Source organism: Bos indicus, chromosome 27 (genome assembly GCF_029378745.1).
Source record: "Bos indicus isolate NIAB-ARS_2022 breed Sahiwal x Tharparkar chromosome 27, NIAB-ARS_B.indTharparkar_mat_pri_1.0, whole genome shotgun sequence".
Lineage (NCBI taxonomy): Eukaryota > Metazoa > Chordata > Mammalia > Artiodactyla > Bovidae > Bos > Bos indicus.
The window spans coordinates 5,831,517-5,845,323 of NC_091786.1; the positions used below are offsets into that span (position 1 = coordinate 5,831,517).

General features: G+C 42.4%; 1 protein-coding gene across 1 annotated transcript; it reads right to left on the bottom strand.

Annotated features, from left to right (window-relative positions):
* Nucleotides 1–441: 441 nt before the first annotated feature.
* On the bottom strand, nucleotides 442–3,436 carry LOC109553280 (zinc finger protein 596-like). Its single transcript, XM_070781320.1, has 3 exons — nucleotides 3,425–3,436; nucleotides 3,182–3,304; nucleotides 442–1,320 (listed from the first exon to the last, which is right to left on the bottom strand). Exons 1-3 carry the CDS (start codon nucleotides 3,434–3,436, stop codon nucleotides 442–444), a joined length of 1,014 nt encoding a protein of 337 aa, XP_070637421.1.
* Between the last annotated feature and the right edge of the window lie 10,371 nt (nucleotides 3,437–13,807).

Sequence of the window (13,807 nt, forward strand, 5' to 3'; positions counted from 1 at the left end):
TGGGGCTCCGCTGAATGTTAACAGTGATTACAATCCTACTGGTTTCCTTCATGGAGTTGGCTCATGTTGAACGATTAATTATGAAAGAACTAGGGGTTGCTTATCCTCTGCTCATGACCTCTAAGGGCTTCAGAGTTGGGAACTGTTGGTGAAAACACCCATATTGTATTTAGAGGGAGTTCTGCTAAGTTACCTGAGGTCGGGCCAGTGACTAAAGGCTTTGCCACAGAGATAATGCATATGTGGATCCATGTCCACAGGTGATTCCTGTCTGGACCGGGGAGTGTGATGCCTGAAGGAGCCTCCATATTGATTACAGACAGTTACTTTAGTGAGTGTGAACCTGGTGAGTTTAAATGCCAACGCTATGGCTGCTGTTCCTCTCACATTCCTCATGTGTGGAATGTGGAAGGAACAGCATGTCACCTCAGGTGAGAAAGTCTACTGAGGGCCTTCCTGCTTTTCTCTCTGGTGCTGGGTTCCCTCGTGTCGTCTAAGGGAAGAGCAGTGACTAAAGCACTTCCCACAGAGCTGACACTCATAGGGTTGCTCACCCGTGTGTGTTCTCTCATGCCTTCTCAGGTTTACATATTGACTGAAGGCATTCCCACACCGCTGACATGTATAGGGTTTCTCTCCTGTGTGGGTCCTTTTGTGCCGAGTCAGTTCAGAACTCTGACCGAAGGCCTTCCCACACACAAGACACACATGAGGTTTCTCTCCAGTGTGGATTCTCTTGTGCTGACTAAGGCCAGAGTTTTGGCTAAATGTTTTCCCACACTGATGACATTCATACTGCTTTTCTTTGGGGTGGATTTTCTCGTGTTTTCTAAGGTAAGAGATTTGATTAAAATTTTTCTCACACAGACGACATTTGTAGGGCTTCTCTCCTGTGTGAGTTTTCTCATGTTGTTTCAGGTAGGACCTTTGACTAAACAGTTTGCCACACACATGACATTTAAATGGTTTCTCTCCAGTGTGGACCCGATTGTGGTTTCTAAGGTCAGAACTTTGAAAAAAGCCACTTCCACAGAGACCACATTTGTATGGTTTCTCTCCAGTGTGAATCATCTTGTGTTGTCTGAGGCTAAAGCAATTGCTAAATACTTTCCTACACAGAGGACATTCACACAACTTGCCCCTACTGTGAATGTGACCCTGTGCATTAAGGGATGACCCTTGACTAAGTGATTTTCCACACTGTTTGCTGACATTACGTTTCCTTCTTAAGTGAATTGATGAATGTTGAGGGGAATATCTAGAAGGAACTTCATCTCTCAAATCCGTGCATCCAGCAGGATCCCCTTGCGGGTGAGAAACCTGTTTGGGGAAAGGAGATATGAGGCTGTTACTGGTTTGCCCATGTCCAGGCAGACACTTATTTGTCTACATGTTCACCCTAGAACATCAGCTCATAATAGTCTCCGGTTAAAATGTCTCCAGTGTTAGTTGTGAACACGTGTTGTGTTATTCCCCTGCAAGCACGAACATTCTCTTTTATAGTTTCCCAATCCAAGATATCAGATTAATTTTGAAGATTTCAGTGTGTTCTATAGACTAGGAGATGAAAAATGTTTGTGCAACTTATCTTTTTCTCCCTTACATTATGGTTTTGAGCTCATGTTAACTTCTTAACCAATTTCAGAGTATCCAAAAATTTGCTCAGGAAGAGCTCAGTCTCAACTTACAGGCAATTGAGCTCAATTACCGACTTATCTCACTGCAGGTCTTTCATTTGGATGACTGGGGTTCCCACCCATGAAACTCACCATTGCCATGGTAGGGGATGTGTGCTTCCTGTAGACACTTTGCATAAACATAATTTCTTGTTGTCTAAGGGGTCTTTCACTGCCTAAAGAAATGTGAAAAGTATAGATTTTAGAGTGGCAATAGGGAAATAAAATGTAGACAAACACAAAGGTCCATGTGAGTATATTTCAAAAATTGGTACTCGGAGAAACTGTGTATATAACAAAGAAATACTCAATGTAGTAGAAAAAATTTAAAAGTCATATCTATTAGAAAAAAGCCCAGGCTTAAAATATAAAAACATAATGTGGTGAAGAGATACTGGGTCAGAAAATGGTAGACAAAACTTTAAGTGGCAGGATCAGGACAGGAATCACTATGCGAAAGTTGAAGTGTGGTATAGTCCACAAGCACCTTTTTCCCTAAAGGAGAGAAAATATCAGGAATATGAATTGTGATGATAGGGGCCCAGAATGATAACAACGCGAGGAATATGCCCCAGTGTCCTCACTTCCACTTTGGAATATATCCCTGCCTTCATCAGACTTTCATCTAGTGTCTCCAAGGACTTAACATACCAGCTGAAACTGTTTTGCCCTGAAGCCCAGGCCCCTGACGCTCACCTGGACTCTGACCTTGGAGGCCTCCTGCTGCTGCAGTCCACAGCTCTTTTCCTTGTTCCAGCTGGGAAATCACCTCTGATTTGCTGATCTGATTGCCTGTTAGATTAAAAAAAAGAAAGGTGTGGGTTTTGAGTCTGACTAATCAGTCTTTGCTGTGCTCAAAACATGGGTAAGGTACTGGGGAAAATAAAAGACAACTGAAGGTCAGTGCAGGTAACAACATCCTGAACAGGCAGAACAGTGAAGGTCCTTCATCAGACCAGGAGGAAACCCAGAGCAGCAGCAAGAACAGTGAAGCTGTCTAGGGACTGATGCCCATGCACCAGTTCAGAGAGAGGCCACAGGATCCTCATTCTTTTCCAAATGGGAAAGATTACAAGACTCTACAGTGGGCTGAATATTTGTCAAACAGGATCCAGTAGTGATTCACCTTACAGGAAGAATCGCAATTATGTCATATACAGGACTCTGCTCTCAGCCTTCATGGAGTGATTGGAACAGAAGAATTAGTTTAAAATATTTGATCCTTTTATTTATGCATTAAAATGTCCATTGAATCCCCAGTCCTGTTCTGAACGTTGAGACTAAGTACCAATAAAGATATGAAACCTGGCCAAGGTGACCTTTCAGTGTGGTAATGAAAAGTGCCATGAAAAGGAATGTCTTCCTTTAAGTAATTATGAGGACTATCAGAGAATCAGGAAGCAGCTGAGTGGGACACAGGGAAGCTGTTCTAAATGCTTGTTCAGTGAGTGAATGAACAGAATGGACACAGGTGCAGGCACATCCCTGTTGACAGACTCACCTACAGAGACCAGGTGGGAGACAGTTTCCAGCATCACATTTCTAAACAGGTTTTTCTGGGACTTGTCTAGCAGGCTCCACTCTTCCTGGGTGAAGTCGACGGCTACATCTTCAAATGTCACTGATTCCTAAAACATCAGCGATATTCTGGTTTAGACAGAACAACCCTACCGCTGTCCAGAGTGGGCGGATGAGCTGAGGAAGGATGGGGACTGGGTGCAGCTTCAGGAGGAAGCATCACTACTCACCAGGGGCTCCATCCTTAAGCTCAGTCACCGGGAGCCTTTCTCAGGATCTCACTCACAGCTGATCAAGCACTAGGCAGGCCAACCTGAGGATGGAGAAGCCACGAGACCCCAGTCCTGTGCTTCCAGACCCACCTGAATTCAAACCCCCAATTTTCACCTGGGTGGAGCCCCAGCCCAGCACTTGGAAACCAGTGGTGCATCCAGGGAATACTGTGCAGCTTCTCTCTCAGATCCCATGTAAGGAGCTAGAGCTGCGGTAGCTAACACACAAAGTCAAAGTTCAGAGAGTCTGCAAATAAGAATGTGCTAAGCGTTGACTTTGTGTTCATCAGCCGTGGCACCCAGAATCGCTCAGTGTCCTCCCTGATTCCCACCATCGGGGATCCTGACTCTCGCCAGAGAGGATGGTGGTTTATTGCTGTAGGTAAACACTCTGGAAGCCCCCAGATCATCTCCTGCCTTATGCGTCCACAGTGCTTCTCCAACAGCCCTGGCAGACCTCAGGAAACACACTGCCTTCCAGTTCTCCTTCAGCCTTGAGGTTAGTTCTGTCCTCTATGGATGTGGATATCAATTACCCTAGGACCTCTTTTAGGATGGAGTTAGACTGAGGACTTCTTCCATTTGGAGGAACCATAGCACCCACCCTGCCAGCCCTGTCCTTAACATCTCCGCACCAGGAAGCAGCAGGAGTCCAGGAGTCACAGTGTTACTGTCAGACTGTCTCAATCCTCCTGCTTGAGGATGGTCAGAAATATGAAGGTTTAGAAGGAAATTGCTTTACTCACCAATTTACAATGGATACCCAGAGGTTCCAAAATCTTTAATATATGACAGGGTTACACTAGAGGAAGGAGCAGCTGTCATTTAATTTTGCTCAGTCTGTGTCTTGTGTTACCCTAAACACCTTTAGGATAACAAAGATCACCCAGATTTTACCTGTAATACAGCCTCTAACATTAACAATCAGAAGCAGCTCCTTGTTATGTGCCTCTTTATGATTATTGCCCAGTCTGGGGGAAACCTCTCTGTATATCCAGTCGATCCCCTCATCACATCTCATCTATCTTGAAACAGAAACCTTCCTGAATATATTTGCTCTCCGGTTTCTGCTCTCCAGTTCTCCTTTCACCAGCAAAGTGAAAACCTAAGTGTCACATCCTATCAGAAATGAAGTCCTGGATCCATGCCTCTGCTCACTGTGGAGAGGAATCAAGTGCCCAGGACAATGAACAAACCCAAAAATCCACTCAAGAAAAAGTGATTGGATTAGTGATCGGATTATCTGAATCTGGGGAAACCCAAGTTGGGAGGGATTGTCCAGGAAAACCAATCAAGACTGGGCATAGATTGCCTTTGGTTTAGACTTCAATTTCTGTGTGAAGTGAAATGATCTTTTTTATTCTTAAACTTCTTCTTCTATTGATAATAGGAATATGTAAATTCCTATGATATCCAGGGAAACCCCAGGCATATGCGAAAGGGCATTCCTACTATAGAAAGAAGACAGAACCTCAGCAACCCTGACAATGTCCCTCTTAGAGGTCATAGGAATCAAAGGAGGTTAATATTAAATTTTTGGAAGAATTAAAATAAATATTTGAAAATATTTATTTTATCTTGAGATAATTATTTTGACACAAAAATCCATCTCAAGACACATAAGAAATAAAACGAAGACAATCACTTGATGAAATCCATAAAAGAAACTTCAGCGAGGCAGAAAATGAAGTATTTAAAAACAAATTCATAAAAGCATAGTTGTAGATCAAAGGTCAGCAGAACCTTTCAAGATGAAGGACATGCTCTGTATCTGTATTGTGTGAACAGAAAGGGCCACACACAGAATACCTGAAATCTGGCTGGCACTACCAAGGATGTGAAGTTTAGCTGTTTAACTGCATTAATTTAACTGCATTACTGTACTGGAGATCACAAAATCTTAGTTTAGGTATATAAAATAGATTCAAGACAAGAATGTTGGAGTTGAAAAAAATCATGAACAGTCAAAGTTTGGAAATGAGAGTGGCAAGGAAAATGTTGACACAGTATGATTCAGAGACCATAATAGAAACAGATAAGACTTACAACATTTAAGGGAATGAAGCACTCCTATCTCAGTTTGGAGGACTCACCAAAACTCCAAATTGGAGGAGCCCATGAAGCCAAGTGGATTCTGAGGACTCCACAGCAAGCAGCTGATTTCTCTTTCTTCAAGGTCCCAAACAGTCCAGCTTCTTCTCTGAACAAATGGATCCCTCTGTCTGACTTTCTTTTATACCTGAATAGCAGTTTATAACACAATCTGGGCTACGATCCACCCTATCGGATCTTGAGCTTAATAGGGTTGCAGTCTGTGAGCCACACCCTGTTCAATTTGATTGGATTTTCTAAACTAATTTGAAGTTATAACCCACACCCAGTGTTGAAAAGCAAAGATGTAATGACATTGAGAAGATCCATCATTTCCTTCTTCATCCATAAATACTTCTGATGGATGTATTACTGTATTGGAGATCACAATATGGTGCTGTACTGAGAACCATTCAATGTCTTCAAGTAACAGGGCATCAGACACCCTGGGATTCTGGGGAAATGAAGCTGGGACTCTCTGGGAGAAACATGGAATTAAAAACAAAACGCAAGATGAAGAACTATGAACATTTGAAATATAAATGATTGAGTGACAACAGAAGATCTATTGCTGGTCAGCTGAGCATGACTCTTAAAGCACTGGCTACACAGTACTTTCAGGAACATGTTAAGAATCTATTAACTGTGCAAAGAAAGTGAGAAGACAGTTTTACATTCCAATATTAATCAGCGGGGAAATGAACACAAATGTTCCTACATAGTGAACTATTGTAAATTATTTCACCTCCATGCATCATGTACAGTTGATTTAAATATTTGAGTGGAAATCTTACAGGTGTGGTGATGGCTCTTTAAGCTTAAAATTCCTGGTTCCCAAATGGAAAAAAATTAGCCAGAGGACACAGTGAGTATTTCATTGTTTCTGAGGACATTTTGCTTATACCTCATACAATGCCTAGTGATCTTATTGTCTCATGCATTTCAGTTCCATCTTCCATATTCATTAAAGAGTAGTTTGCCTTAAACTAGTATATTAAGTTAAATCCACTATACTTCAATTTTGAAAAAAGAGTATTTTGAACTTTCATCATTATCATTCAATCTCCATGGAATCATCCTTTTCCATTAAATTCATCAGATTATGTGTAAACTATTTCCTAAATGAAACAGATCATTTTGGACATAGGCACTTTCCCACCACAAGATTTAAAGAACTCCTGTAAGGTCATTCATTACTTATGGCATCTCCTACATAGCAGGGAAGGAATTACATTCATCTCAGCTCAGGAATTTATTTGTTTTTTTTCCTATTCTCTCCTGGCACATCAGAATATATGTTATGATTTCAAACATGTGCACTCTCTTTTCATCTAGTTTTTAAAAATATAGTTGATGTACAATATTTTATTTGCTTCAGATGTAGAACATTGATACAGTATTTTATAGATTATGCTCCACTAAAGTTATTGTAAAATATGGTCTGTATTCCTCGTGTTTTGCAATATGTTGTTGCTGTTGTCGAGTTGCTAAGTCATGTCCAACTCTTTGAGACCCTATAGACTGCAGCATGCAGGCTCCTCTGTCCTCCACTATCTTCCAAAATTTGCTCAAATTCATGTCCATTGAGTCAGTGATGCTATCTAACCATCTCACCCTCTGTTGTCCCCTTCTCCTGCTCTCAATCTTTTCCTCAATTGCAAAAGCATCAGGGTCTTTTTCAGTGAGTCAGCTTTTTGCATTGGTGGCCAAAGTACTGGAGCTTCAGCTTCAGTCCTTCCAAAGAATATTCAGTTTTGAGCTCCTGTATATTTGACTGGTTTGATCTCCTTGCTGTCCAAGGGACTCTCAAGAGTCTTCTCTAGCCCCACAATTCAAAAGCCTAATTTACTCAGCACTCAGCCTTCTTTAAGGTCCATCTCTCACACCCACAATATATACTAGTAGCTTATTTATTTTATACATGTAGGTTTGTTCTTCTTAATTCCCAACCCCTATCTTTCCCCCCTCACCTCCCCCTTCTAAATGGCAACCACTAGTTTGTATTCTGTGTCTGTCTTTTTCTGTTTGATTTTGTTTATTTGTATTTGTTTGGAAAAGGTCAGTTTTCATTCCAATCCCAAAGAAAGGCAATGCCAAAGAATGCTCAAACTACTGCACAATTGCACTCATCTCACACACTAGTAAAGTAATGCTCAAAATTCTCCAAGCCAGGCTTCAGCAATACGTGAACCGTGAACTTCCTGATGTTCAAGCTGGTTTTAGAAAAGGCAGAGGAACCAGAGATCAAATTGCCAATATCCACTGGATCATGGAAAAAGCAAGAGAGTTCCAGAAAAACATCTATTTCTGCTTTATTGACTGCCAAAGCCTTTGACTGTGTGGATCACAAAAACTGTGGAAAATTCTGAAAGAGATGGGACTACCAGACCATCTGACCTGCCTCTTGAGAAATCTGTATGCAGGTTAGGAAGCAACAGTTAGAACTGGACATGGAACAACAGACTGGTTCCAAATAGGAAAAGGAGTACGTCAAGGCTGTATATTGTCACCCTGCTTATTTAACTTACATGCAGAGCACATCATGAGAAACGCTGGGCTGGAAGAAGCACAAGCTGGAATCAAGATTGTCGGGAGAAATATCAATAACCTCAGATATGCAGATGACACCACCCTTATGGCAGAAAGTGAAGAGGAACTCAAAATCCTTTTGGTGAAAGTGAAAGTGGAGAGTGAAAAAGTTGGCTTAATGCTCAACATTCAGAAAACGAAGATCATGGCATCCGGTCCCATCACTTCATGGGAAATAGATGGGGAAACAGTGGAAACAGTGTCAGACTTTATTTTTCTGGGCTCCAAAATCACTACAGGTTCGTCTAGTCAAGGCTATGGTTTTTCCTGTAGTCATGTATGGATGTGAGAGTTGGACTATGAAGAAGGCTGAGAGCCGAAGAATTGATGCTTTTGAACTGTGGTGTTGGAAAAGACTCTTGAGAGTCCCTTGGACTGCAAGGAGATCCAACCAGTCCATTCTGAAGGAGATCAGCCCTGGGATTTCTTTGGAAGGAATGATGCTAAAGCTGAAACTCCAGTACTTTGGTCACCTCATGTGAAGAGTTGACTCATTGGAAAAGACTCTGATGCTGGGAGGGATTGAGGGCAAGAGGAGAAGGGGACGACAGAGGATGAGAAGGCTGGATGGGATCACTGACTCAATGGACGTGAGTCTGAGTGAACTCCGGGAGTTGGTGATGGACAGGGAGGCCTGACATGCTGAGATTCATGGGGTCACAAAGAGTCGGACACGACTGAGCGACTGAACTGGACTGAACTCAACAGAGATTCACACATATACGTGATAACACATAATATTTGTATTTCTCTGTTTGAATTATTTCACTTGGCATAATATACAATGCAATATTACTCAGTCATAAAAATGAAAGCAATTTACCATTTGCAAAAACAAGGATGGACCAGGAGGGTATTTTCTGTTCATCTGTGGATGGACACTTATGTGCTTCCATATCTGGGCTGTTGTAAATCATACTAGTGTGAAATGAGAGGTGCATTTATCTATTTGAATTTGTGTTTTCCTTTCCTCAGATTTTACCCAGGAAAGGAATTTTGGATCATAAAGTAGTTCTGTTTTCAGGAACCTCTGTACTGTTCTCCACAATGGCTACACCAATTTGCATTCCCATCAACAGTGTAGGAGGGTTCCCTTCTCTCCATATTCTAGCCAACACCTGCTAGCCATAGAATTCTGATGATAACCGGGACAGGTGTGAGGTGAAATCTCATTGTGGATAGGACTTCCATTTCTTTGATTAGCATTGTTGAGCTTCTTTTCATGTGCCTGTGGCATATTTCTTCTTTGTAAAAATGTCTGTTCAGACCTCTGCTCAATTATTTATTACTTTTTTTTTGGATATTGAGTTGTATGAGTTGCAAACCAACCATACACACTTTAAACTGCTCCTTCTCTCTGAACCCTCCTCTTGGCATTTAAATATATTATGACATCACCCAACCTGAAATTTGAAACGAAACAAAAAAAGATGAGCAAACAATTTGGATTCCTTTTATTTCTAATGGTTTCCCTCTCATACCCTTTTTAATCCAGGTTGAGGGTAGAGCTTATTAGCATTTTTCCCCATCTCGAACAATCTTGTGTTTTGTCCCCATTAATTCATAGACGTGATTCTTGCCAGCAAAGCTCACATCCGATCAAAATTCAAGTCTCATGAGATGTCATCAGTCTTCATGTTATTTCTATCCTGAACAGAAGTTGATTCCTTCTATTGTGAGCCTGATTTTCCCTGGAATCTTATCACTTTCATCACAGTTTTGGATACCAGAGGGCAGAGGAAATGGAGCTTCATGTGCTGGGTATTTATTAGGAAGTGATCTCAAGATAAACATATAGGGAAAAGATGAGGAAGAAATCCACGCAATCAGAAACCTGGCTTCACCTCAGCCATCAGTAAGCACTGTCCAAGCACACATGCAAGCTCAGCCAGGGTGGATGGCAGGAATGCAGCCAGCTGAAAGAGGAGAGTGAAAAAGTTGGCATAAAGCTCAACATTCAGAAAACTAAGATCATGGCATCTGGCAATTAGATGGGGAAACAGTGGCAGACTTTACTTTTTGGGGCTCCAAAATCACTGCAGATGGTGACTGCAGCCATGAAATTAAGATGTTTACTCCTTGGCAGAAAAGTTGTGACCAACCTAGACAGCATATTAAAAAGCAGAGACATTACTTTGCCAACAAAGGTCCAACTAGTCAAGGCTATGGTTTATCCAGTAGTCATGTATGGATGTGAGAATTGGACTATAAAGAAAGCTGAGTGCCGAAGAGTTGATGCTTTTGAACTGTGGTGCTGGAGAAGACTCTTGAGAATCCTTTGGACTGCAAGGAGATCCAACCAGTCCATCCAGAGGAAATCAGTCCTGGTGTTCATTGGAAGGACTGATGTTGAAGCTGAAACTCCAATACTTTGGGCACCTGATGTGAATGCACTGACTCATTAGAAAAGACTCCGATGCTGGGAAAGATTGAGAGCAGGAGAGAAGGGGATGACAGAGGATGAGATGGTTGGATGGCATCACAGACTCAATGGGTTATTAAACTCAATGAGTTTGGGTAAACTCCAGGAATTGGTGATGGACAGGGAGGCCTGGCGTGGTGCGGTCCATGGGGTTGCAAAGAATTGGACATGACTGAGCGACTGATATGAACTGAACTGAGGGGGAGTGACACTGGGAGCTGACAGTCAGTACCGAGTGGTGCTGCTGGGCAGGTGTGGATCAGGACCCTGCCTCCCAGAAGGCAGCCACCCTGCCAGCCAGCTGTCCTCACTCTGGAGAGCTGGTGGTGTCCTGTGGGGGACCTGGACCAGGTCTCTCTGTGCCCAGAAACCCCTCCGTATAAGGCTGGCAACGGGGTTAAGTGCCCTGTGTCCTCGTGTGTAAGTGGATTCCTTTCTCTTCCTGCTCCTAGGCTGTGCCCCCAGAATGTATTTCCCTGTTAAATCTAGAGCTCTGCTGCCCCTGAGAACTGATGTCATGACCCTGCCACTCACTCCATAAAAACCTGTCTCTCATCTCCCATCACTGTAGGTTTATTATCATCATTAATATAATGAGTACATCTCCCTCCCCATGTTCATTGTTGCCTTAATTGTTATTGTTGTTAATCTTCTTTATTTCCATTATTGTATATTATAGTACATTGTTATTCAGTCAGTTCAGTTGCTTATTTGTGTCAGACTGTTTGGGACTCCATAGACTGCAGTACACCAGGCCTTCCTGTCCATCACCAACTTGCTAAAACTCATGTCCATTAAGTTGGTGATGCCATCCAACCATCTCATCCTCTGTCATCCCCTCTCCTCCTGCCTTCAGTCTTTTCCAGCATCAGGGTCTTTTCCAAGGAGTCAATTCTTTGCCATTGGGTGGCCAAAGTCTTGGAGCTTCAGCTTCAGCATCAGTTCTTCCAATGAATATTCAGGACTGATTTCCTTTCAGATTTATGGGTTTGATCTCCCTGCTGTCTGAGGGACTTTCAAGAGTCTTCTCCAACACCACAGTTGAAAAGCATCAATTCTTTGGCACTCAGCATTGTTTATGATCCAACACTCATATCCATACATGACTATTGGAAAACCCATAACTTTGATTAGACAGACCTTTGTTGGTAAAGTAATGTCTCTGCCTTTTAATATGCTGTCTAGGTTTGTCATAGCTAGGACATTGTGGTTGTTGATACAGAACATTGAGGTGAGATGCTCTTTGGAAAAGTGTTTCCAGCTATACCACAAGGTATCATTTTCTCCTGAGGAGCTTCCTGAAATATTCCAATTCTTGATTCTACCAGGTGTGAAATAGATAACTAATAGTGATGTAATGCACAAGCATAGGGAATATGGCCAATATTTTATAATTATTTTATATGGAGTATGATCCATTAAAAATATTGAAGTACTAAGTGCTGCACCTGAAAGGTTTATAATCCTGTAAATTAACTGTACTTCAACTAAAAAAATCAATAAAAAATAAAAGCCAGTTTTTAAAACATAAAAAACACAAAAAAGAATGAACTTTTAGAAGCCAGATTTTATCTCCTACCAAATTCATATGTTCAGCTATTCGGCTGTATATTGTCACCCTGTTTATTTAACTCCTATGCAGAGTACATTATGAGAAACGCTGGGCTGGAAGAAACACAAGCTGGAATCAAGATTGCCGGGAGAAATATCAATAACCTCAGATATGCAGATGACACCACCCTTATGGCAGAAAGTGAAGAGGAACTAAAAAGCCTCTTGATGAAGGTGAAAGTGGAGAGTGAAAAAGTTGGCTTAAAGCTCAACATTCAGAAAACGAAGATCATGGCATCCGGTCCCATCACTTCATGGGAAATAGATGGGGAAACAGTGGACACAGTGGCAGACTTTATTTTTCTGGGCTCCAAAATCACTACAGATGGTGACTGCAGCTATGAAATGAAAAGATGCTTACTCCTTGGAAGGAAAGTTATGACCAACGTAGATAGCATATTCAAAAGCAGAGACGTTACTTTGCCAACAAAGGTTCGTCTAGTCAAGGCTATGGTTTTTCCTGTGGTCATGTATGGATGTGAGAGTTGAACTGTGAAGAAGGCTGAGTGCCGAAGAATTGATGCTTTTGAACTGTGGTGCTGGAGAAGACTCTTGAGAGTCCCTTGGACTGCAAGGAGATCCAAACCAGTCCATTCTGAAGGAGGTCCGCCCTGGGATTTCTTTGGAAGGAATGATGCTAAAGCTGAAACTCCAGTACTTTGGCCACCTCATGCGAAGAGTTGACTCACTGGAAAAGACTCTGATGCTGGGAGGGATTGGGGGCAAGAGGAGAAGGGGACGACAGAGGATGAGATGGCTGGATGGCATCACTGACTCGATGGACGTGAGTCTAAGTGAACTCCGGGAGTTGGTGATGGACAGGGAGGCCTGGCGTGCTGCGATTCATGGGGTCGCAAAGAGTTGGACACGACTGAGAGACTAATCTGATCTGATCTGATCACATTGAAGAGACCAGAATGGAGGATGTTCCTTGTGGTCCTGTGGTTAAGACATTGCCTTCCAAGGCAGGGAGTGCAGTTTCCATCTTGGTTGTGGTAACATGTTGCAAAATGTGGCCCCCGAATTAAAAATAAATCAATAAAACTTGAAGAGACCCTAATGTGGCTGTCTATGGAGACTGCTTGTGAGCCCATGGACTATAGCCTCTCAGGCTTTCGGTCCATGGAATTTCCCAGGCAAGAACACTGGAGTGGGTTGCCATTTCTCTCATGTCTATGGAGAGGGGGCAGATAAAGCAGTGTTTAGGTTAAAGTCATACCCTCATCTCAGCAGACTGGTGCCTTTAGAAGAAAAGCAAGAGACCCCAAAGTCTAAGGACGGGCAGGCCACTGGAGGACACTGGTCACACTCTAAAAACAGAGGCCTCAGGAGAAAACAGAGCAACTACACTTGATCTGGAAACTTCATGCCTCCAGGACTGAACCTCTGCCTGCAGTTGGAGATCTTTATTTAGATAGAAACTGGAGTGTGGACCTCCAGAGGTGCGGTTTCACACCAAACCCCTCAGAGCATGTTTTCCATTTCTATAACCCAGTAACTCTGGAGGCAGAGACCAAGCCTTGGGCTCAGATCTGGGGACTCCCAGGACCAGACCTGGGGTTCAAGGACTGAAGAAGTGCTCTAAAAGAATAAATGTCACTAGAACTCCTACCGTCAAATATCTATGA

Bases quoted from the DNA above. Each gene is read 5' to 3' on its own strand.
- LOC109553280 (XM_070781320.1), bottom strand. The intron at 1,321-3,181 runs GTAGGTGAGTCT...TTCCCCAAACAG, and splicing joins CTGTCTCCCACCTGGTCTCT to GTTTCTCACCCGCAAGGGGA.